The sequence below is a fragment of the Amia ocellicauda genome, chromosome 1, assembly GCF_036373705.1.
Source record: "Amia ocellicauda isolate fAmiCal2 chromosome 1, fAmiCal2.hap1, whole genome shotgun sequence".
Classification (NCBI taxonomy): domain Eukaryota; kingdom Metazoa; phylum Chordata; class Actinopteri; order Amiiformes; family Amiidae; genus Amia; species Amia ocellicauda.
This window is the reverse complement of record NC_089850.1, coordinates 18,518,080-18,543,421: the sequence shown is the minus strand read 5'-3', so window position 1 is coordinate 18,543,421 and position 25,342 is coordinate 18,518,080. Positions and strand designations below refer to the sequence as shown.

General features: G+C 40.2%; 1 protein-coding gene across 1 annotated transcript in view; it reads right to left on the bottom strand.

Moving 5' to 3' along the window:
• Positions 1-1,245: 1,245 nt before the first annotated feature.
• The window catches only part of LOC136727450 (proton-coupled folate transporter), a 63,284-nt gene continuing 39,187 nt past the window's right edge, over positions 1,246-25,342 (bottom strand). The window contains exon 7 of the mRNA XM_066697497.1: positions 1,246-3,609. Coding sequence (XP_066553594.1) covers positions 3,558-3,609 — 52 coding nt within the window. The 3' untranslated portion in view covers positions 1,246-3,557. The remainder of the gene's footprint in view (positions 3,610-25,342) is intronic.

Genomic DNA, 25,342 nt, shown 5'->3' with positions numbered 1-25,342 from the left:
ATCCTTACAATGCTCAGCTCAGGATTCAACATCCACAATCTCCACTGTCTATTGAATATTCATAGTGGTTATTGCATTACTGTTCACAACAGTCAACAGTGGTTCTGTCCATTTATTGCTTGCAAATTAGAAATCCATGGTGTTTAAAATGGCATTCACTTTTTGTATGGTGATAAGTGAAAAGAATAAGAAGAAAAGTATCGCATGCATATTCAAAGAGGAGTTATTGGGGCTGTAGTAGTAAAGTAATCAACAGACTAGGTTGAATCTGTAACCTTGTAATGTTAATGCAAACATTATTTTTATTAATTCAACCCCTTTTGCACATTGCTTGGAACTGCTTGTCCATCAAAACAGAAGCAATAAACGTAAACCTGTGATTAAAACGGTCATTAATGCAGCGGCAAATCTCTGACCCAGATGTTACATTTCTTGTCAGAAAATGATCATTACCAGGCAGGCATTTACTGTTTGGTTATGACAAGTGCCAAAATGAACAACACATTCGGAAAAACAACAACAAAGAATGAAATGTTTGAGTCCAGCAACCTTCAAAACTGATGACAAATCTCCACAAGGAAACATCCTTCAGGGCGACATTCTGAAACAGCATTACATGAAGATTGATTTAATAATTTATTTAATTTGTTTTCTGGACAGTGTCAGACCTTTTCATCATGCATTTGGCCTTGCTGTCATAGCAGACACAATTCCCTTGTTTTAACTGTGGTGCGAGTCAACAATGAGCTCACAGTATAGAAGCACAACATACATGCGTTGCAGCCAACACTGCCAGTGCCAGAACATTGTATTTGCAGACAGTACTAATCAGGACTCTTTAAATGCATGACTATTTCAGATTCCATAGATTTGTGACAAGGCCTGCCTTTGTCCTTAAAAGAGTTGCCTTGCTTTACTACAGTTTTACCCCTAGAGCTATAAATCGCACAGCACGCTGGGACTCTTCAGTGTTGTTCATTAGACAATGTGCTTGGTGTGCGGTTTTTTGCTGCATTATATTTATGACGAATTTTTCACCTTTTGTGGGAAGTTTTTATATGAATCGTTCAGTGGTACACACTTCTCTGTGTTTCGTGCCTTAAATCTTCATCACAGTGACTTTTTCTTTTTCCCTGTTCAAGGTCATAAGTATAATCTGGTAAACAATCATGCTATGTCTGCAGCTTGCTGCCTATGCAATATATACATATATATATATATATATATATATACACACACATACACATATACACACAAAACAGAGACTGAAAGTGTTGTAGGGAGATTCTATTGCAGTTCTATTGATGTTCCGTTTCCTTTTAGGAAGATTTTAAATTGCTTTCCTTGATCGCTGCGTACATGTCTTTCAATAATGTTTGGTGTTAAAGAAAAAAGACTGTTCTGTAATACTGATTAGTTCATCTGGGCCAATTTAAAGTCTAGACTGGTGTTTGGATGGTTAATTATTTAGGATTTCCTATCAAACTATGACCACTCTTTAATTACCCCCCACCAAAAAAACAACAACCTGGATGTTACAGTTTTTCCCAATTGTTTACACACTAAAATTGGAACGTGAAACACAATCACTGAAACCTGAAATCTTTTACAACCAGCTACAGTGTACCACTGAAAATGCAAAAGGCATAAATCTACTGATGGGATATTCATAGTATTGTTTTGTGTTGAGCACATCAGTGTGTTGTTGGTTGGTAGACAGATCTATTCATATGATGCGTGTGTGTGTCATTGTGATGCAAAAAAACACTTTTGGAAAGAAATAAAACAGTTTTGAATGCAGTGTTTGCTTTTGCTAGAGATTTGTAGAGTTTTGCATTTTGTGTTTGTGGTTTTGTGTTTTGTGTTTAAAGTTTGGGGAAAATGAGCCAAAGATTCAGCAAACGTGTGTAAACAATTGGGAAAAACTGTAATGGTTTCACTGAGTGTGCCTCAAGTACCACTTTTAGTGTGTAAGCGATTGTGAAAAACTGTAATTGCAAAATGCGTTTACTATATACATTAAACATTTTTTTCTGTAACTACATGCCCTGAACCCTGTGTGCTCCATTTCTTGAACGAATGCTCTGTAGTGTTTATATATTATATACTGGCTGTGTGTATGATCTGAAAGCATTGTTTGATTTTGAGCACAGATTAAATGGTTTTGAGGTGATTGTTTGATTTTGCCAGAAGAGTCAGGGGTTTTGTGAATCTAGTTTGAAGATTTGGTTTTGTGTTTAAAGTTTTGAGAAAATGGGTGAAGGTTTCAATAAATTTGTCTTAGCAATTGTGAAACACTGTAATTGCATTCCACTGGCGAAACAATATGCGCTACCTTGTGCGTTTTTTAAACCACATTTCTCAATTACTTTTTCTTGATATAGAAGTTGACCTCCTGTTACTGTTATATTTCCTCCCAGTAATTACATTCACTATCACTTAAATGGAGATGCACACTATTCTTTAAGACAACTTAATTTTTATTTTTTTTTGGTTCCTGTGCAACCCTGTGATACACAATGCATCAATTTGAAAGTACTTGACCTTTTTAAGGCATTCCACCTATTCGGATGCATCTATAAGAGAAACAGCGTTATAATTGGAAGGCAACAGGGCAGAACAATGTCTTATTGAGGAGACAGTCTTTGTCTGCTACTGCTCTGGAAATTAAGTCAACCAAGTCAACATTCTGTCTTGTGATTGTTTTTTTTTAATTTATAGTTACTTTAAGTGGTATATGATCCACTCAATTAAAATCAAAGATAGATAGAGAGAAGAAAAATGGCAGCAGCATCTCTGACAGTTTTGACAGCAAATGCCGCACTGGGTAACAAAATTGATCACATAGCAACGGTGCCAGTTTCAGCAATCACAGGCTGCAGCAACACACGTGTCAACAGAGCTGGAAGGGCAGATACTAATAAAATATAAAAAGACACAGCAGGCTGTGTTACCATTTTATATTAGAAGCCAGGAGTGGTGACCAGTCAGCTTGCTTTTGCTTTTGTTTTGCATATATTCAGAAAAAAACGCACAATTAAGACAATGTAATAACAGTGCAGGTGTATGAATATGCCTCAGACCTGTAAAATGGAAATGGTGCTGAAGCAGGCATTGCATTCATATCCTAATATATGGGGGTGAGGGATAAAAAAGGCTAGTGTATGCATGAGTAAAACATGAAAGATGAGGTAGTTTTAAAAAGCAAGCTGACAGATGTATTCATTCTTTATCAAATATCCCCCGGCTATAAATAACCGGATTCCTTGTTAAGAGATTTTAAAAAATGCCAATTAAAGTGCAAACAATGTTTATTTTTATTATTCAAGTAACAGATGTGTTTTCAATTTCAGACGCAGTATTGAAGTATATATGCTGCTGAGCAAAATAGGGTGTTACTGATTTACTGATTTCTCAGGGCAGCGCTTGTACTTCATTTTGACAATAACCATCCTGGTTAAACCACTGCCGATTTCAATAAAAAAATTACTATAACTAATGATACCCATTTTATCAAATGTATGTGATTGTTCTTTATTGGTGTGAAGGGCAGGCCTTCAGTCCTGGGTCACCAAGACAGGGTGTGAGGGGGGTATTTCACTGATCCACCTGTGGAAAAAGAGACAATTATTGAGGATCACACAGCTGAAAAAAATTATAAATCCGTTATTTAAAAACTCTTTAATGCACATCAGACTGAAGTGTATTTTGTGCTTTGAGCAACATTTGACCCTGACAACAAGGGTAGGAGAACATCTACCAAAGCACAATGTAGTTATGGAAAATTACTGTATGCATTTACAGTATTTGAACTTATTAGCAATTTTGTTGGAGGCCTCAGCAGAAGACCAGGAATGAAGCTGTGCTGGATCCATTTGTGTAACAAGTGGATTTTCTCTTCCTGGCCAATGCTGACTAATGAAAACCCTAACTGCTTTAAGCACCTGGATGTGAAACATGTTTGTATGAATGGCACACCTACAGTGCCTTGCGAAAGTATTCACCCCCTTGGCATTTGTCTTATTTTGTTGCATTACAACCTGTACATTAAATGGATTTTTAGTTGGATTTCATGTAATGGACATATACAAAACAGTCCAAATTGGTGAAGTGAAATGAAAAAAATAAAAAATTTACCCCCTTTGCTATGAAGCCCCTAAATAAGACCTGGTGCAAACAATTACCTTCAGAAGTCACATAATTAGTTAAATAAAGTCCACCTGTGTGCAATCTAAGTGTCACATGATCTGTCACATGATCTCAGTATATATACACCTGTTCTGAAAGGCTCCAGAGTCTGCAACACCACTGAGCAAGCGGCACCATGAAGACCAATGAGCGCTCCAAACAGATCAGGGACAAAGGTTTGGAGAAGTACAGATCAGGGTTGGGTTATAAAAAAATATCCAAAACTTTGAACATCCCATGGAGCCCCATTAAATATATTATTAAATGGAAAGAATATGGCACCACAACAAACCTGCCAAGAGAGGGCCGCCCACCAAAACTCACGGACCAGGCAAGGAGGGCATTAATCAGAGAGGCACAGAGCTGGGCTTTACAGAAGAGTGGCCAGAAAAAAGCCATTGTGTAAAGAAAAAAAATAAGCAAACACGCTTGCTGTTCACGAAAGGGCATGTGGGAGACTCCCCGGACATATGGAAGAAGGTACTCTGGTCAGATGAGACTAAAATGTAGCTTTTTGGCCATCAAGGAAAACGCTATGTCTGGCGCAAACCCAACATCCCGAGAACACCATCCCCACAGTGAAGCATGGTGGTGGCAGTATTGTGCTGTAGGGAAGTTTTTCATCGGCAGGGACTGGGAAACTGGTCAGATTTTAAGGAATGATTGATGGTGCTAAATACAGGGAAATACTTGAGGGAAACCTGTTTCAGTCTTCCAGAGATTTGAGACTGGGATGGAGGTTTACAGGACAATGACCCTAAGCATACTGATAAAGCAACAAGTGGTTTAAAGGGAAACCTTTAAATGTCTTGGAATGGCCTAATTAAAGCCCAGACCTCAATCCAGTTGAGAATATGTGGTATGACTTAAAGATTGCTGTACACCAGCAGAACACATCCAACATGAAGGAGCAGGAGCAGTTTTGCCTTGAAGAATGGACACAAATCCCAGTGGCTAGATGTGCCAAGCTTATAGAGACGTATCCCAAGAGACTTGCAGCTGTAATTGCTGCAAAAGGTGACTCTACAAAGTATTGACTTTTGCAAGTTTTCTGTTTTTTGGTCTTATTTCCTGTTTGTTTCACAATAAAAAATATTTTGCAACTTAAAACACCCAAAAAATCTATTTTAATTGCAGGTTGTAAGGCAACAAAATTGGAAAAATGCCAAGGGGGGTGAATACTTTCGCAAGGCACTGTACATCTCCAAAAGATCTTTGGGTTCCTCAGTCACACTCTCAGTGACACTCCTGACTTCCACAGAGCCCTTACAGGCAATCTACTGCGGGTTTAGCATTTCAGAGGCAATTGAGTTACTGGCATAGAACTTGCTGTAGTCCTTTGAAACGCACAAAGGCCACTCATTTAATATAATTAAAGTTACATTTAAAATACCCTATTAATAATACTTAAAGCGCGATCAGCATGCACTGAAGCTAATGGCTATTCAGTCACTTCATGGACAACTAATTTTTCAAGCATAATCTTGCATTATTTATTAAGTGTGAATAGGAGTAATTCACTGTAATTTGATGATTTGCTTTGTCAAATCGAGGTGTTGCGGGATTAAGATACGGAAATGTAAAAGGTCTGGCCATAAATGTGAATTATTCTTTTAATTCAACAGTAATGGATTCTCATCAATGCAAGGCTACCGAATGACAGGGTTGCCTTATTCATGAGAACCTTCGAACAGCTGAACTCATAGACCACAGATGTGAAAAGTTAAATCTCATATTTTTAATTTTTGTCCAGCTGTTTTATGTTTGGTCTTTCAGATAGAGGTATGAGGAAATAAAATGTCCTTCTTCATTCAGTGTTTTGTTGTTGGTCTCTTGAGCATTCACCAATTGACTATATATACATTATACAAAAACCTAAACATCCATTAGTTATAGAATTACTTTGTTCACATCTTATGTTTGTCTACAAACTCAATTTTTAATGACTTTGAAATGCGTCTTTTGCATTTTTTAATGTGCGTGCTTTAGCATTTCAGAAGTCTGGATAGTGCAGCAGATGGAGTCATCAGCATACTTCCAAACAGCTCCAAAAAGTAAAAACAAATGACAAAGGGTCTGGATACAATAGACAAAATGGAGACATAGGTAGCACCCCTTCTTTTATGATTTTTTCTATCAGTTAAGTAGGCCCTGTTTATTTTGTTTCTACCTACCTTATAATACTTAAAATATAAGGGCTATCCATTAATCCTAGTTAATTTCAGCTACTGAAATGCATGGTTTTACAACAATTTATAAACTCTGGGAAATCTACAGAAAATGGAGTATGTGGTATGCGCTATGAAAACAAAACACAACAAAAAGAAGACAATACAACAGACAGACAATGTTAAATAAGAAATATACACTGTCAGCTCATTTTTGATAAAGGCTGATAGAACGTAAGCAGACACAGTAATGGTCTGGCTTTCTAACACATTTACAGCGGGTTCTGGGACGAATCCCTGTGAAAAATTCCTCGCCTTATCTCCTGAGCAGAGTGCCAGGAAATCCACAATAACACATATTTCACAGGCATTTTATAGTTGCCTGCAGACTGTGAAAGATATAATATTGCTTCACCTTACACTATTTGACAGTCTCCTCGCCTGTTCGTGTCGCACTTCAGGTAGTGGCACTGGAAGCTGTACACAGTCACTACATCTGCGCAGTGTGTTTGGTAACTATGGCAAAGGAATGGGACATCCCTGATGCAGTTCCCTGGCATGACATATATAGGAGCCAGAGGCAGGAAGTTTAAAGGAGTGGTTTAGATTCAATAGCTAATATAATATTACTTATTAAAAAAGCAGAGGGCAGATAAACCTTAAAAGGCATAATTTATTTGGGCACTGAAATGAAAGGGAGTTGTCACATTTCTGGATTGAAGAAGAAAGGATTGAAGAAGAAGGGATTTACTGACATGTATCTTGACAGCACAGTTCTCATAAAACAATAAAAGCATATATACTCTCATGTAGAGGTCTTCACGGGTCCACTAGACCCGAAATTCCGAGACCCGACCCGCGATCTGAGCGGATCTGAGTCCAACATTTTCATTTTTGGCTCGGATCTGGGTCGGGTCTGACATAATTGCGATGGTTCTTGGGTATATGCAATTTAATTGTATTTACCAACTGGAACCGACTGGACCTGTTCATTAATTATTAAATATGTTTACATTAAATTATATTACTGATGTCATGACAACTGTGCAAGCTTGGCCACACACTTGTCTTTGCCTTTTATGATTATTAAAAAAATATTTATAGGATATAGTGAGTGAATGTTTAGAAGTATGCAATGCATGCAGTCTGATGCAATTAACACCAAATTTCGCTGAGCAGTAGGCTAAATTGGACACATTGTTTTGCAATTGAATAAATATACTATACATCGAAAACAGCTTTATAATGTAGGCTAAGTTATTTTTAAGAACATTTAACACAGTAACTAGACTACTTTGCTGCACTATTCCTTGTCATAGGCTATTGTTGGAGTTGCCTGTTGCGGCACAATTTTAAGGTTCTGTTTATTCTTTCGGTACTGAATGGGTCTTTTGCACCCGAGCGGGCATGGGTCCGTTTAAAAAAAAAATCCACTGTACTTTTTGGAACGGATCTGTTTGTCGTTGGGTCCATTCAGAACGGATCTACATTTTTGAGTTTTTAATAATTTATGCAAATTGGGTCGGGTGAAAAATACTTTGGTTCATTTTGGAACAGGTCCAATACTCTCATGCACTCACCAAATAAGCATGGCACCATTACAGGATGGTTTCAATCGGGTAGAGAAAGTAGAAAAGCATGTATCAACTGAGCAATGACAAAATTTTACTTTTTTGTGTACTTAAAAGACACACCAAAAGATCTGTTTATGTGCTATGGAAGATTGCCTTCAATGCCATAAAAATAAAATCCATACAAATCTCAGTATTTCATATAAAAACTATCTGTAATCACTGAATTGACCTTAAGGACCACTGAACAGTGTGCCTCTTCCAACTTACAAGCACTTTTACAGTCCATGCCATTCCAGTTAATGGTAATTGCAAAGAACACACTAGGAAAACACTTTCAAGTACCATTAACAAACAGTGTTGTTAAATAAAAAATATATCTTTTAAAATACAGCTAATCAAGACAAATCGGAAAGTGTATAATTAACACTTGCTTAAAATTGCATATGTTTTACCTTAACTTCTCTGTCACGCTTATTATAATTTTAAAGGAAAATAATTGTTTCTTTCACCTTAAGTTGCCACTATTTTACATGTAAACCTTTAAGGGTATTAATCACCCTGGAATACTTCCAATGATGATTCCAATGAGTTTCAGCGCTGTATTAATTGTAATCATTGCATTATACATGTATCCCCAACTTGTGTCTTAAGGTGATTGTTTATAATGCTCCAATTTCTTGATTTGATCCCTGAAAAAGGTTTTAAACTTTTGCATCTGAACACACAGTTGGGAGTTTAGAGTTGTCAGAACCGGCCCCCGTATCCCAGCCCTTGAACAGATGCACCTCTATTTATTTGTTGTTTTGTGTTCTTTTCTTGTCTAAAAGGACACAGTAAAAAAGTCACTTTATCTGACAGCAAACCACTGAAGGAGAGCAATAGCTCATTCCTCCGTGTTATGTTGCACAGGCCGTTTTTTAAATAGGTGATTGATAGCTCCAACGGCTTTGGTGCTCTTTTTTGTTGAGTTGAGTTTTTTCTTTTTTTCTTATTGCATTAAAACTTTATAAAAAGTTATAGCTATATACCGTGCATTTCAATGTCTCAGTAAGAACAAAAGGCACTGGCTTTGACATTTTCAGTCTGATAGTATATCTTTTTGTCTTCATTTATTGTAGGATTAAAGTCAGCTATTTGTCCATTTTAATTTTGCCAAATGCCAACCAAATTTGAAACTTAATGAAACCTGAAAGTGCTACAAAGGGTAAAATACGTCACGTTTTGAATTCGAAGAAAGTGTCTGATCACCACTCACCAGTATTTAAAAAAATATATATATTTCTTTATACCAAGTAACTTTTCACTTCAATTTCAATTGGTCAGCAGAGTGGTCTCTGGAGTGGTGGGTTGTGGCTCAATCTCAGGTGGGTGACACTGCTGTTGTACCCTTGAGCATGATACTGTAATGAGATTGCTCCAGTAAAACCCAGCTGTATAAATGGGTAATTGTATGTAAAAATAATGTGCTATAGTGTAACAATTGTAAGTTGCCCTGGATAAGGCGTTTGCTAAGAAAAATAATAAAAATAATAATAATTGTGCAATCCAACTCGTTAGGACAGAACTAAAAAAATAATAGGGTCAAAAACTGTAACTCAGTATGTTTTCATAATCAAGTTGTGTCTGCAAATTTTAACCCATCTTTTTTAAATTGCACATTAGTCTGGAGAGTGAGGTGATTGCTATGAAAACCAATGCAAGCCCGAGTTTTATGCTGTAGAAATGGAGTGAATTTTCAGTCCTGAACTCTACAAAGAACTCTAATCCCCATGATGCCCAGGCACAGACACAAAGATCCCTTCTGCGATGTGATCAGGATAATACTTGACAGTGAAGATGAGTGGGATTAGCAAATCGTAGTTATGAGATTTCAGATGCCCCCATTTGGAGGAATTCTTCTCCACAGCCAATTCTTTCCATCTTTAGCAAATATGAAAACATGTATTTGCCGCTATCCCTTTTCTACCATTCTGAATGAATATATATAGAGTTTATATGTTTGTGTGTAAGTTTGAACATAGATAGCATTGGCTAAAATATGTCAGGTATAACAGTATTACAGTGTGACAGTGTCTTCCCATGTGTCAATAATATCTTAACTCTATCTGTCCTGTGCAACCTCAGAAGAGCCCGTACTCACAGTAAGGCATTGTGTGGTGTTTAAAAAGAACCAGGCCAACCGGACACACAAAGCAGGACCTGTGAGGTGGGATGCTGCCTGCTATATTCTTGATTCATGTCCAACATACTCTGCTAAGATGAATGACCAATTCTAGCCTGACCTTCCAGGTCTAATAAAGCACAGTGACTCCGCACGAAGGCTGGAATAAAATTCTTCATGTCTTCAAAGGTAGGAAAGCAATACACAAATACATCTCCGTCCACAATGGGCTGGCATCTGATATGAATTAAACAAACCACACAGAATTTACCTGCACGTTTGTGTTGCAGCATATCTTAGGTGTGGTCTAGTCGAATACACAGTACATGGATTGTGTGTTTCTCCTAGTTGATTATGCATAGATTGCTATGGTGTAGCACCTGCTAACTAACTAGCTTCACAATTATCTGATGGGGAAAAGGTAGTCTAGTGCATGCTTACAGCCCAGAAGACCACTGGGGAAAAATGTAAATGCTTCTCCAAAGACAGGATTCTGTATATTCATGAGTGAAAATTAGGAACGTAGTAACAGATAAATTGTCATGCAAGAAGTGTCTGTTTCCCAAATATCACTCTTTGTCTTCTTAGATTCTGTACAGAACTCCCAAAAGGAGATGAAAAAATATATCTCAAATAAGGCATCATTTTCATAGAAAAAGAGTGCCTATTTGACTCATTTAAATGGTCTCAGGTATCCTCACACTTCTTTAACAGGTGGAAAGAATTGTTGAACCCTTTTAGGTCACATCTTGCAGTACAATTAATTCCTCTAAGCACAGTTCAGTTTATTAAATGTGCCCAGCCAAAGCCTGGCTAAATCCCACAGGTTCAGATAATGTAACATTTCATTTTGTAATTCTCAACTCACAGTAATCATTCTGTAGCCCATCATTCTCCACAGCGATAGCAGAATTCATGTTTATCCTCTGTGTTAAGCCAACGAGTGCTTTGAATATCAATAGGGTGTGATCACATGCAGTTTGTAGACATGCTGATTTAAAATCAAGGTTGGTTTTCTTTGTTGTCTTGACAGAAATGTGTTTGTTTTTGTTTGTTGCTCTGTGTTTGTGGGAATGTGAAATGTTTGGTGGAGTTGCTTTTGAATGAGTAAGGTCCTGTAATATGATGTCTATCTTTGGCTACTTATATAGTCAAAATATACAAAAATAAAATAAGATCCCCGATTGTGATCAAAAGACTCAAATGGTGCTGAGACATAATTTTATAATGGAAATAAAATGTCCCCGTATGTTCACACTGACTATTTGATTAAGCTTTAATGCATTACTGTAGATGATGAATTAATAAATGTATGTAAAATAGTTTTACAGCTTAGATGCACAAACATGGAGTTTCTGAGGGATTTGCTCATGTAAGGAGATATCCTTTTTATTTGATTGCTTATTTATTTATGTATTTGGCAGTTTCTTTTCATATAGGGTTGTAATGTAATACTGGTCTTTTAGTTTGGGTAATATTGCATTATTATGAGTACTTTATAATTAGCAAGCCATTGTTAAATTAATTAATTAAATTAATTGAGAAACATGACAGGGGCTTTGGTTGGTTAGAGTTAAATTCAGATTTTCACTGGAGCTTATTTATGAGATGAAAGGAAACTGTACAGATGTTTAACATTAATAATACTGCATGAAGGCATGCTAATGTCATGTGGTAAATGTATTTCTCCTCGGTCCCAGAAAGTATATTTCATGTATGCATGCATTAATCAACATTTAAAAAGGTCAAGAAATTTAATTGGGATTCTGGACCAACACTGAAATACTTAATACTTAACACTTAACACTTAATAAATATGTGTTTGTGTGTGTGTGTGTGTATGTATGTAAATACATATACATGCAGGATCATGGAGGTTTATTGTTTAATCATAATTAAGCACATGATCTTTTCATTATTCAAATTAAATAAGACAGTTTTTATTTCATGCAGGGCCCGTTCACACTGAGCACAGTAAGTGTCTTTACAGTGCATTGTGTTAGAATTAATATAAATAGTTCAAAGTAAACACTACAGTAGTACAGTAGTAAACACTGTAAATTTGTGGTTTATATATTTAAAAAGAGAAAAAGGCATAATTCTCAATATTGCATATATGCTTTGCTGTTGAATATTAAAAACAAAAAGAAACACCAAGCAAGAAGCAAGTATTACTGGTTTGCTCTCTCAGCTATAAAGCCAATTTAATTTGTGCATTTGTGGGTATTTTCCTCCTCATTTCTTCTTATTTTCATCATCATAACACTTTTCATAATCTTATTGTTCAAGGCACTTACTGAAACAGTGACTAGTATAGACTCTCTCAGTCAGACCCATCATAACAGGGTGATAAAAATCAGTTCTGTTTGCATTTCTACCCAGTGGCCTAACAAGACAAAGAAGACCACAGACCACAGAAAAAATGCTGAGTCTAAATTGACAACATTTAATGTTAAGGTCTACCGAGCAGAATGCAATTGTAAGATATCTATATTAACATTAATTGTCCCTAATTGTTTTAAGATTATGTCTGCTATATCACGGTCTGGAGCTCAGCATTAAATGATAAAGACTTATAAAGTGTCTGATATCTGAAGCATTCTCAGCTGATTTTAGTTAAGTCCAGAGAAGGAGTCTAAGTGATTTCATCTCAGGAGGAAGTGCACACTCCTGCACCCCCCACACCCCGAAAAAAAGCAAACACATGACACCTACTATTACAGAAACTCGGTCGTCAGTGTTAATGTGTTATGTTTTATGTGAAACAGCTGACAATAAAGTTCATGAACATGAGCCAATATCTTGTGCATCTGTGTGATGTTTTTTCTTTTTTCAAAGTGGATGAACCAGGGTATAATTGGGTCCATAATCATATCATTTTAAACAAAAGATATATTGACCATATTGCAGATATGAGAGAGGATAGTTTACCACCCACGTATCTAATCAAATCTAATGCAGTCTCCATGAATGGACAACAATGTTGGCAACATGGATTTTCAAAAGAATAGCTTTGCATAATGCAATCACTTCCCCTTTTTTTTTTTAGTTGAATTATACATGTAAATAAGCTGCCTTCCGCTCTTAATTATTTAACTAGGGGCTCTGTAGAGTAACTCACAATGAAAACCTTCTCCCTCTCTCCCTCTCTCTCCCTCTCTCCCTTTCAGTCTCCCAGTTGCTCTTGTTCTTCATCATTGACAATTCCTCAGAACAAATGGAACTTAAATATTGTTCTGATGAAGGAACACAAGGGCACCAAAGCTATTTATATTTTAAACAGGATGGGGAGAAGGTCCAGATTTAATTGAGTTATCTTATCACTCTGTAACATCTGATTCGTTCAAAGTGTCATTAGAAAATGCACATCACAGCCTCAGAGCTCACATTGATGTTTAGTGCCCTTTTTTCCCTGGCGACGCGGCGTTGGGAAGCATAGCAGAAGCAGCTTTACGCATCACATTAAAAACACAGTTTGATGCCACGAGCAAAATGGGCAGTGGGTGGTACTGACACTCAAATAGAAAAGTCTGGAGTGATTTGCTGGCAATAACAATCCCTCGCTTATACACTCACCTAAAGGATTATTAGGAACACCATACTAATACTGTGTTTGACCCCCTTTTGCCTTCAGAACTGCCTTAATTCTACGTGGCATTGATTCAACAAGGTGCTGAAAGCATTCTTTAGAAATGTTGGCCCATATTGATAGGATAGCATCTTGCAGTTGATGGAGATTTGTGGGATGCACATCCAGGGCACGAAGCTCCCGTTCCACCACATCCCAAAGATGCTCTATTGGGTTGAGATCTGGTGACTGTGGGGGCCAGTTTAGTACAGTGAACTCATTGTCATGTTCAAGAAACCAATTTGAAATGATTCGACCTTTGTGACATGGTGCATTATCCTGCTGGAAGTAGCCATCAGAGGATGGGTACATGGTGGTCATAAAGGGATGGACATGGTCAGAAACAATGCTCAGGTAGGCCGTGGCATTTAAACGATGCCCAATTGGCACTAAGGGGCCTAAAGTGTGCCAAGAAAACATCCCCCACACCATTACACCACCACCACCAGCCTGCACAGTGGTAACAAGGCATGATGGATCCATGTTCTCATTCTGTTTACGCCAAATTCTGACTCTACCATCTGAATGTCTCAACAGAAATCGAGACTCATCAGACCAGGAACATTTTTCCAGTCTTCAACTGTCCAATTTTGGTGAGCTTGTGCAAATTGTAGCCTCTTTTTCCTATTTGTAGTGGAGATGAGTGGTACCCGGTGGGGTCTTCTGCTGTTGTAGCCCATCCGCCTCAAGGTTGTACGTGTTGTGGCTTCACAAATGCTTTGCTGCATACCTCGGTTGTAACGAGTGGTTATTTCAGTCAAAGTTGCTCTTCTATCAGCTTGAATCAGTCGGCCCATTCTCCTCTGACCTCTAGCATCAACAAGGCATTTTCGCCCACAGGACTGCCGCATACTGGATGTTTTTCCCTTTTCACACCATTCTTTGTAAACCCTAGAAATGGTTGTGCGTGAAAATCCCAGTAACTGAGCAGATTGTGAAATACTCAGACCGGCCCGTCTGGCACCAACAACCATGCCACGCTCAAAAGTGCTTAAATCACCTTTCTTTCCCATTCAAACATTCAGTTTGGAGTTCAGGAGATTGTCTTGACCAGGACCACACCCCTAAATGCATTGAAGCAACTGCCATGTGATTGGTTGTTTAGATAATTGCATTAATGAGAAATTGAACAGGTGTTCCTAATAATCCTTTAGGTGAGTGTATATCTATATCTATGATGTATCTCTGTTTTGTATCTTCTGATCGTGGGTTATATCAGAGGAGCTGCCAGGCAGATGTTGATGTTCTTGTCAGTTTGTATCGCCCTGTTCAGGACAGCACACCTTATATTTGATAATGTGTATTGCATCTTTCCTCTGTGATGTTTTGGAAGGCAGGAGCTGGTATCACAACACAACTACAGCACAGACAATACCAGCAACACAATGTGGTGGCTTAGAGAAACTCTGCCTGAATGAGTACAGTGAGGGAAAAAAGTATTTGATCCCCTGCTGATTTTGTACGTTTGCCCACTGACAAAGAAATGATCAGTCTATAATTTTTATGGTCAGTGTATTTTAACAGTGAGAGACAGAATAACAACAAAAAAATCCAGAAAAACGCATTTCAAAAAAGTTATAAATTGATTTGCATGTTAAGTATTTGATCCCCTATCAATCAGCAAGATTTCTGGCTCCCAGGTGTCTTTTATACAGGTAACGAGCTGAGATTAGGAGCACTCTCTTAAAGGGAGTGCTCCTAATCTCAGCTCGTTACCTGTATGAAAGACACCTGTCCACAGAAGCAATCAATCAATCAGATTCCAAACTCTCCACCATGGCCAAGACCAAAGAGCTGTCCAAGGATGTCAGGGACAAGATTGTAGACCTACACAAGGCTGGAATGGGCTACAAGACCATCGCCAAGCAGCTTGGTGAGACGGTGACAACAGTTGGTGCGATTATTAGCAAATGGAAGAAACACAAAATAACTGTCAGTCTCCCTCGGTCTGGGGCTCCATGCAAGATCTCACCTCGTGGAGTTTCAATGATCATGAGAACGGTAAGGAATAAGCCCAGAACTACACGGGAGGATCTTGTTAATGATCTCAAGGCAGCTGGGACCATAGTCACCAAGAAAACAATTGGTAACACACTACGCCGTGAAGGACTGAAATCCTACAGCGCCCGCAAGGTCCCCCTGCTCAAGAAAGCACATGTACAGGCCCGTCTGAAGTCTGCCAATGAACATCTGAATGATTCAGAGGAGAACTGGGTGAAAGTGTTAAAGATGAGACAAAAATCAAACTCTTTGGCATCAACTCAACTCGCCGTGTTTGGAGGAGGAGGAATGACCCCAAGACCCCACCATCAAACATGGAGGTGGAAACATTATGCTTTGGGGGTGTTTTTCTGCTAAGGGGACAGGACAACTGCACCGCATCAAAGGGACGATGGACGGGGCCATGTACCGTCAAATCTTGGGTGAGAACCTCCTTCCCTCAGCCAGGGCATTGAAAATGGGTCATGGATGGGTATTCCAGCATGACAATGACCCAAAACACACAGCCAAGGCAACAAAGGAGTGGCTCAAGAAGAAGCACATTAAGGTCCTGGAGTGGCCTAGCCAGTCTCCAGACCTTAATCCCATAGAAAATCTGTGGAGGGAGCTGAAGGTTCGAGTTGCCAAACGTCAGCCTCGAAACCTTAATGACTTGGAGAGGATCTGTAAAATACACCTACCATTAAAATTATAGACTGATCATTTCTTTGTCAGTGGGCAAACATACAAAATCAGCAGGGGATCAAATACTTTCTTCCCTCACTGTATCTGCAGTTATTGGATTAGATGTTTCTGTAAATGTAATATTCATGGGTTATTTTGTCTTTAATTGCACTATAACCTAAATACACATATATGTTGCGTATGATTGTTGAATCTGCGTGGATTCACAGTGCATTTGTTGTATCGTCAGTGAAGGTGCCATAATTGAACTCCTCAGGTGGCTGGATTAATGTGATCATCCCAAAGTAATCCCAAAGAGCAACATGACATTGATTCGTGGACAAATCTCTGCTGCTGAGTGTCCTGTTCTCCTGGTATCTCGCATATGTAATTTGTACCTGTTCTGTTATATACCAAAAAGGCAAGCTTCTAGTGTAGTAAGGATGTCTCTGGTACATCTGAAAATCATAGACGTCATTAACAGGCTTCAACAGGACAACAGGGCAGGTCCAATTTAAAATAAATACATGAGTGAATGAGTAAATACATGCATAGATTACTGCAAACAACAATCAGAGGTATTTGGAAGTGCATCGATTTCCCTGCCAAGTCCAATTTCCACTCTTAGCCATGCAGTAAAGGATTCTCGTTCGGAGGATTTCTCCAGAATGAAGTAGTCAGCTCAGTTCTCCTCTTCAATCAATGTAATCAGCTCGCAAAATCCCGGCAATACAAATGTGAGAATCCAAACATATGCACTATTTGTGTAATCCATCTGGAAAACACAAACCGTTTATTTGGGGGTCTGAGAAATGCTTGAGGTTGAAACTCGAGTTGAATTATTCTGGGATTTATCCCGGATAAGTCTGAATCTATAGTCACTCTTCCAAATCAACATAATTATGGGTTTTATAATGCATGCATTGCAAGAGAATGAAATCACATTTATACCAATTTTCAGGCTGCTAGGCACTATGTATTTTATTCATCAATCAATATTCTATCTGCAGTAAAGGTTGGTTTGTCACTGTGATTGTTACAATATTTCAAAAGCAAAACAAAATAAAACAAAAAAATCAGCTCCAGCCAAATAACCTGCAACATTAATATAAATATACCGGAACTAATCCATCTCCGTAACCTTCATGCAATAGGTCTTCAGAGTTTTAAATAAATTAACAAATTATTGTTGCTGCGGCAGTTTTACACTGTGTGGTGGTTGTACAAAGTTCTAATATATTTATGCTGCATCCTTTATCTGTGTTTACATGAAATATTCATTGTTATGGATGCCCTGAGTAACCTTTAAAAGTTAATTTTATCATGCCTTTTCTCCTGCATTATCATTTCCACGCTTTCACTTCCTCTCTTTTCTCATCAGATCCCCGTATCGCTCTGAATTTATGGCACACACGAATGGATTCCTGTTCTAGAAAAGATTCAAAGATGCACTGCCATCCCATATCTTATCTAGCTTTTAGATGAGTTATGCACCCCAGGGCATAACCTGGCTTTATCATTTCAAGATATACCTGTATCATTATTTTATCGAAATCTCTCTGCAGAATAAAATAGCTAAAGGATTCATATAAACCTATCAATATAATATTAAACCACATTGCTTGCTCCTTTGAATCCCCAAATGATTGAATGTGATTCCACAGTTTGTTGTGTTGTTGTTTTTGTAGTGGAATTTTAAACGAATCATAAATGTTAATAGCTCATTATTAAAGGACCAAAAGTATCACAGGAAGTGATAACAATAATTTACATTAGAAAATCTTTGTTCACATTTCCTCACACTTTAATAAAAATAAAGAACAAGAAGCAGAATTATTATTATTATTATTATTATTATTATTATTATTATTATTATTATTATTATTGTTATTATTATTATTATGTGAAGGTATTGTATCATATTATATTGATAGGTTTACATGAATCCGATAATTAAAATATGTATCACGTTACTGATAAATTTGAACACAATTAAACTGCATCCCCTGCTCAAAGCTAGTTGATTTTGTTTTCTTTTTAATGATCTAACCTTGGTAGCTTCAGAGCACCCATCTGCTTCTTCTTAATTAATTTGACCCTGTTGCGCATTCTGGAGGAATGACATTTTCACTTTCAAACAGATATTTCTGCGCCTGGGCACAAGACATGCACACATGCAAAAAAACATCTAATTTTAGTAACAGAATGATTTGAGAGATCAAAATGGAAGTATGGATTTGAAAAAAAGAAGGAGAATTAAAATCCTTAGAATGACTTTATAACATTTTATAATAAGGTGGTGTGATTCCTCGTGAATTAATATATGAATACCACAGGATTAAAACAAATTCCTCATGAACATCATCTGAATTCTGATGTTGAGCACATGACACCTAATGCTAACCTTAAAACCTAACCCTGTTATACATGTAATTACCATCAGATCTCAGATGAAATACATGACATATTCATGTGTTTATCATGTGATATTAATATATTAATTAATGAGGAATAACGATAGGTTTCGTATGCCACCCCGGTTATCTGAAAAAGGAAGCACTGCCCAAGGGGGAGGGGTTTCTGCACACTTCCGTAGGAACCTGATCGAAACGTCACTCTATCAAAGATGCCATTGGCCCCTGCGCTCGTCACTCAGAACAGGTCCCTTCCCACTTCCTGTTCTATAAAATGTGACGTCAGCGCAGGTTCGTCCTCTTTTGCCGGGAGCCAGGATTCCCGCGCGACCTTGCAACCCTTGGGCAGTGCTTCCTTTTTCAGATAACCGGGGTTGCATACGCAACCTATCATTATCTTTCAAGTTGGAAGCACTGCCCAAGGGGGAGGGGTTACTGTATCACAAAACTGTCGCAAGGGAGGAGGCAGCGAGCTGATAAGGGAGCCTGCCCCAAGGTGTACCGCTAGGGGCCTCAGCAACACAACTCCAGACAGTAACCTCAGGGGCCCCATAGGGCCGCACCTGAGCCGCCAGGAGCGAGGACCGTAGTCACGCTCTACCGGGAACTGTCTGCAATCAGCATATACAAAGCGGGGCTACAGAGGTTAACTCTTACGCCCTCCGCTTACAAGAGCAAGGCCGGCTGCTCTACTAGTCTGGCGCGGGCAATCAAGCACTTGTGCGGCCTCCACGCAAAATCATGGCAGTGGACCCCTGACCCAATAAGAGCGGGGCCACAGACCCAATGAGAAAAATACAATATAATACATAGCTGGCTAGTCAACAGAGTAGCCGAGCTGAACAATACAATTTAAACATATCGCGTGACAGCAAGACCTTCATGCTGTCAGTGCGCAGCACAAGAGCATCCAACTCAACTAAACAGTACAGAGTGGAAGAGCTCCATTGTGCTGACAATTTAGATTTCGTACAAACGAACTATATACACCACGGGGCGCAGGAACACAGGAGCAGTTGATGCTTGCTGGTTAGACCGGCTAACGCAGGGCAACATTAGCGCTACTGTGTTAACAAAGGAACTATATACACAGCGAGGCAGCGAAACTCAAGCGCCATCAGCTGGGAACAGTGGCAGTGAACTCCATTCTACAATTTAGAACAGAGCCACAGTCCTGCTGTTTAACACATAATACATATATACACATATATACATCACGGGGTGCAGGAGCTGGCTCATGCGCCACACGTGGAACACAGGAACAGTTGAAACCTGTCGAATAGCGCAGCTAACACAGGGCAACTACAGCTCTTACCGTGTGAATAAATGAACTATGTACACAGCGGGGCACTGGAGAACTCAAGTGCCCTCCGCTGGAGGACAACAGCAGCGGTCCCCTGCTCTATGGCAAAATACAGCCAGAACGGGACACAGACCTGCTGACCAATATACAGAGCGGGGTACAGGCCAGACGCATGCACCACCGCAACACAATTATAATGAACGAACTATATACAGGGCGGCCTCGTAAGGCAACATGCCTGTAGGCCACATGACAAGCCCTGGGAACTCATTGACTCATTGAGTTTCCTCAGGATGCACTTACAGGGGCAGACTGGGAGAGGAAAGGCAGGAGCCAGAGCCCATAGGCTACTGGGGCTCGACTGCAGCCAACACCGGGTTCCCAATGGAACGGTTCTGTCACATCCAACCTGTAGAACCGTACAAATGTAAGCGGCGAGGCCCAAGCTGCAGCCGCACAAATGTCTGCCAAGGGGGCACCTTGAAAAAGGGCCCACGATGTGGCCATGCCTCGAGTCGAGTGGGCCACCAGGTGATCAGGCACTGGGGTCCCGATAGACTCGTAGGCCATGGTAATGGTGTCCACAATCCAATGCGAGAGGCGCTGCTTTGAAAGTACCTGGCCCTGTGTCCGTGCTCAATCTGCTGCCCTCCTCCTGGGATGGGGCAGACAGACTCCCTCAGTCCCCACCGGCGCGGCATGAGCCGGCGGTGGAGCATCATGGTGTCGGGGGGGGGGCGGCACCTGTTGCACTGCTTGCGCTGCCTGCGCGGCCAGGGGAGTGCAGATTTGGTCCATCCTGCTGTTGAGAGCGAGGATGGCCTCATCGCGCTCCCTGTCAGATGAGCCCGATCTCCTTCGCCTTCGCGGTGGGGAGGAGGCCAGCGAAGACTCAGAAGAGGGGCAGGGAGCCCGGGGGCATCGCTCCACCACTCTTCCTTGTCGTTCGCGTGCACGGCATGGCTACAATCCTGGAGGAGGAGACGGAGGGGCTCAGGCACAGGCAGAGATCCAGCGCCCCCGAGGCCCCCCGTCACTCGCCGGAGTGGGGAATCGCCGGGCGTGGCAGTGAGTGCGGTGGCGCCTGGTAAGTTGTCGGACTTCCGGGCGCGCTGTAGCTGTCGGTGCCCAGACATATGGGGCATAAGACTTCCCCACTCCAGGCAGGCAAGGTGCGCTGGCCGCAAGCGGCAAAGTGGCGGGGGCGAGAGGTAGCTTATCGCCGAGTGCCGAGCGCACACATGCGTGCACAGGAAAACGTACAGCAGAGGCGCCGGTCAGTGTTTGCACCGGGGCACACAACAAGTGGAGAGCCTAGCGGGCCCGCCGCTGTAAGTGCGTCTCCACCAGGCAATGTTTATATACACGGGGGCACTGCGACACCAACCAACACGCAACCTTGCTGTTGCCGGACTGAACACTGTGTATACCAAGCACCAGGTGCTGGATACAAGCGCCGCGTAGGCCCGTAGGCTTAACCACATCGTGTGTGCCAGGGTTTCCATTGACACCGGGTGACGCGGAGTCCGGGGTCTGCGGGGGCCGTGGGTAGTAGACCACCAGCCGTAGCGGGATCTAAAACCGAGGCACGCACACACGGACCAGGAGGGCTATCAGTGCTCGTTCTCAGCGAACCGAGAGATGGAGATCTCCTACAGCCATTGCTGCGGGCTGTAGTGTGGATGCAAGCTGGCGGAGGAGCACCTCATGCAGGCAAGATCTCTTACCACACACCGCGGCTCCGGCCGGGCGGCCAGGCAGCTGGGCAGCCGGGCTGAGGATTTTACTGCCGTTGCTAGCGCTCCTGCTGTGGAGGAAAAAGCCCTGTGGACAAATAACCAATAACAACTTGTTTTGAGTGACGAGCGCAGGGGCCAATGGCAGCTTTTATAGAGTGACGTTTATATCAGGTTCCTACGGAAGTGCGCAGAAACCCCCCCCCCCTTGGGCAGTGCTTCCGACTTGAAAGATAACACCACCTTATTATAAAGTGGGACTGATCAGTCAGCAGCACTCGTCACTACACATTGCAATACTGAGAAACAACAACAATAACCTTGCACAGTTCTGCACATGCAAAATCCATTGTATTGCATTACCAGTCGAAAAAAATGTATCTATCTACGTTATTTAACTAGTTTTTAAGGGCTTGAATGGAATACATGTTTATTGTGTTGTTTGTAGTTTCTGTAAAGAACGAATGTACTGAAAACGATGATGCACACACGTTTGTGACTTCGCATCATGACGTCTAGCTGAAGTCAGACAGGGCATGAGAAACCTGTCCTTTTTGCCATTTCCTTTGACGTATCGCTTAGACGTCTGTCTTAGTCACTGAATGACGCAAAGGGATTATAGAGGGAACAGAGATGTGTTCCTTGGAGGTACGAATCCTGTTAGCATTGTGTGCTTTTCTGAAAACCAGGCAGTGAGAGCTTAGAAGTGACACTGTGGCATAAAGCTACATTTAAGCTTCCAGTTAAACAAGTTAGGTGAAGAAAAAGTGAACGTGGTCAAATTAGTTTATAAGGAATCACTGTGCTGGAAAGATTTTTAGATTTTTTTAAAATTCTTTCCATTTAACCCCATTCTGTTTTTTTTTTATTTTATTTTACAGTATGTGCCTTGGTAGAGTAATGCAGTGGTGTGAAATCGAAAGAAAGCACACATTAATGGCAATTTAATTATCAGGAAAACAACAATAACAACAACAACAAAAAGAACAAGACATAAAATGTACTAGGATTATGCATTCTATTCTATGACTGAGGAAAAACTAAATACATCTACAAGGCAAGATGAATTCAATTGTCAGAAGGTCAACAGGTTAATGGAATTTTCAAACATTCTGAATGAAAGTATGAAACCAAGCAGGAATCCTAAGGTGGAGAGAATATTATAATATTCACAGGAAATCAATATATTTTGAGTTGTGTTATTAGTCAAACTGTGATTAGAGTTAATTTGTTCAGAAATCTTATTTACATCTGAAAACCTTTCCCTCAAGCCAGAAAAACTCAAATTAAATCAACAGCTTCTTGGTGCATTACAATTAATTCATGTGATAAATCCTCTGATATGATAAACTAATTCTGGAGTGTGCAGATCCCCAACTCTAAACTACAGACTAGGAATGTCTATGAATATGAATAATCTTTAGTCTGTAAATTATTTTCTGTTATGTTATCCCCCACCCCTTCTCTTATCTTACATTTGAAATGTGAAAATGCTTGAAGCAAGATTAAAAACAAATAGACTTTTCAACATATTTTCCATTTAATTCTGCTTATCTGGACTGTAAATGCTCGGAAATTAACTCAAATCACTTTTCCTCTGGGATTTCCAAGATGCTGAAAATCCCCTTCGGGTTTTGGCATACAAACAATCTATCTGCTGCACAACTGTGTTTGACAACATAGACAAAGCCTCCGTGTATAAAATATGCATTTGCTTCACTGAAAATGTTACCTTTAGCTCCTGTCCAACACCATCTAGCTTGATCACACTGAACTGAAACCATGATGGACACAACCTTTTAAAGATGGTGGCAGAGTGGGGGGAATGCTACAACTGTACATAATAAAAGCACTTTTCAGATAAAAGCTATTTTTGAAAAACAACACACAACTCTGTCATGTGTAATAAGCTAAATGTAAATAGTTAATCTATTTTTTTCTTTGCAAGATTCACTGGCAAGTTGGAGTGACCTGGCTAAATTGTTCAAAGTCTATAACCTCCATCTGTCCGTCAAGCCACTCAAAGAATAATTAAGTAACCGACGACGCATCATGGGTATTTATCGAAATCCAATATAAAATGAGGGACAGGTTTCCCCATTCTCCAAATTATTAACAATGTGCCTGTAGCCAAAAAGCTGAATGATTATATAATACTAAAAAAACTGAAATGCTCCAATATCATCTATCACCAATAAGTAATGAATGTAACATATGGATTGTAGATGCCAAGATCTCACCAATATAAGACTTTGTTTGTCCCACTTATAAGGGAAATGGCAAAAACGATATAGTTTCATTATATTGGTCTTCCAAAAGTGGAAACTACCAACGTGTCCAGATTTGATTGCCAAGAGCGTTTATTGAGTTTGAGTATACCGACTACAGTAAGTGGTTTGCCCTTTGCACTGGCCAATTACTATTAAAACGATAATTACCGTACCACTGGCATGACCATTCCTCAAACATCTCACCATGAGGTAGACCTTTTTTTTTATTATTGAGAACATGACCTCATGTCTCCATTACACTACATGGAAAATTGGCAGATAATGAACTATAAGAAAGGAAGAAATCCAGCTCTTAGGCTCATTAAAGAATACTAGTGGACTAGAAGTTGGATTTTTGAAAGGACCCCGGGGTCAGCCGTGAGCAGAATGGTGTGAGCTTTTGTTTTGTTTCTTTCTTTCAAGGTTAGATGTCAGACTACTTTTGGGCTATCTTTTTTCAGATTATAAATCTCATATGTGAAAATAGCAAATCGGAGAGCAGCATTTCTCAAAGGTCTTGTGTATAATTGTCATCCCATGCAGAGAACTATCTGTATTTAAATATAATGTATCCTGGACCAAAGCAATTGTAGATGGGGTGAAAGGAGATTTAACGCTACAGTTAACTAAGATAAACATACATGTTCCCCTTAAAATATATTACATGTGTCTAACATGTATGTGTTTAATTTATAACATGAATATGTTGTGTGAAGGATATCTCTAATTGTGAAAGACAAGTTTGGGGCAGGACCATGGAGACTGTTGTTCCAGTTCCATCACTCGGTGTCCCCGGAAATCCTGGCACACACAGTGTGGTTAAGCCTACGGGCCTACGTGTTGCTTGCATCCAGCACCTGGTGCTCGGCATACACAGTGTTCAGTCTGGCAACAGCAAGGTTGCGTTTGGTTGGTGTTACAGTGCCAAGTATACATAAACGTTGCCGTGTGGAGACGCACTTACAGCGGGGAGCCCGCTAGGGACTCCACTTGTCGCGGAGGCGTTTCAGTTGTTGTGTGCCCCGGGTGCAAACACTGACCAGCGCCTCTGCTGCACGTTTCCATGTTCACGGGCGTTGTCGCTCGGTGATGAGCTCCTCTCGCCCCTGCCGCTGTGCCGCTTGCTGCAGACACACCTTGCCTGTCTGGAGTGAGGAGGTCCTATGCGACGCGGCGCCCGAAGGTCTTCCACTCCGGCAAGCCCCTCCGCCTCCTCCTCCAGCATTGTAGTGCTGG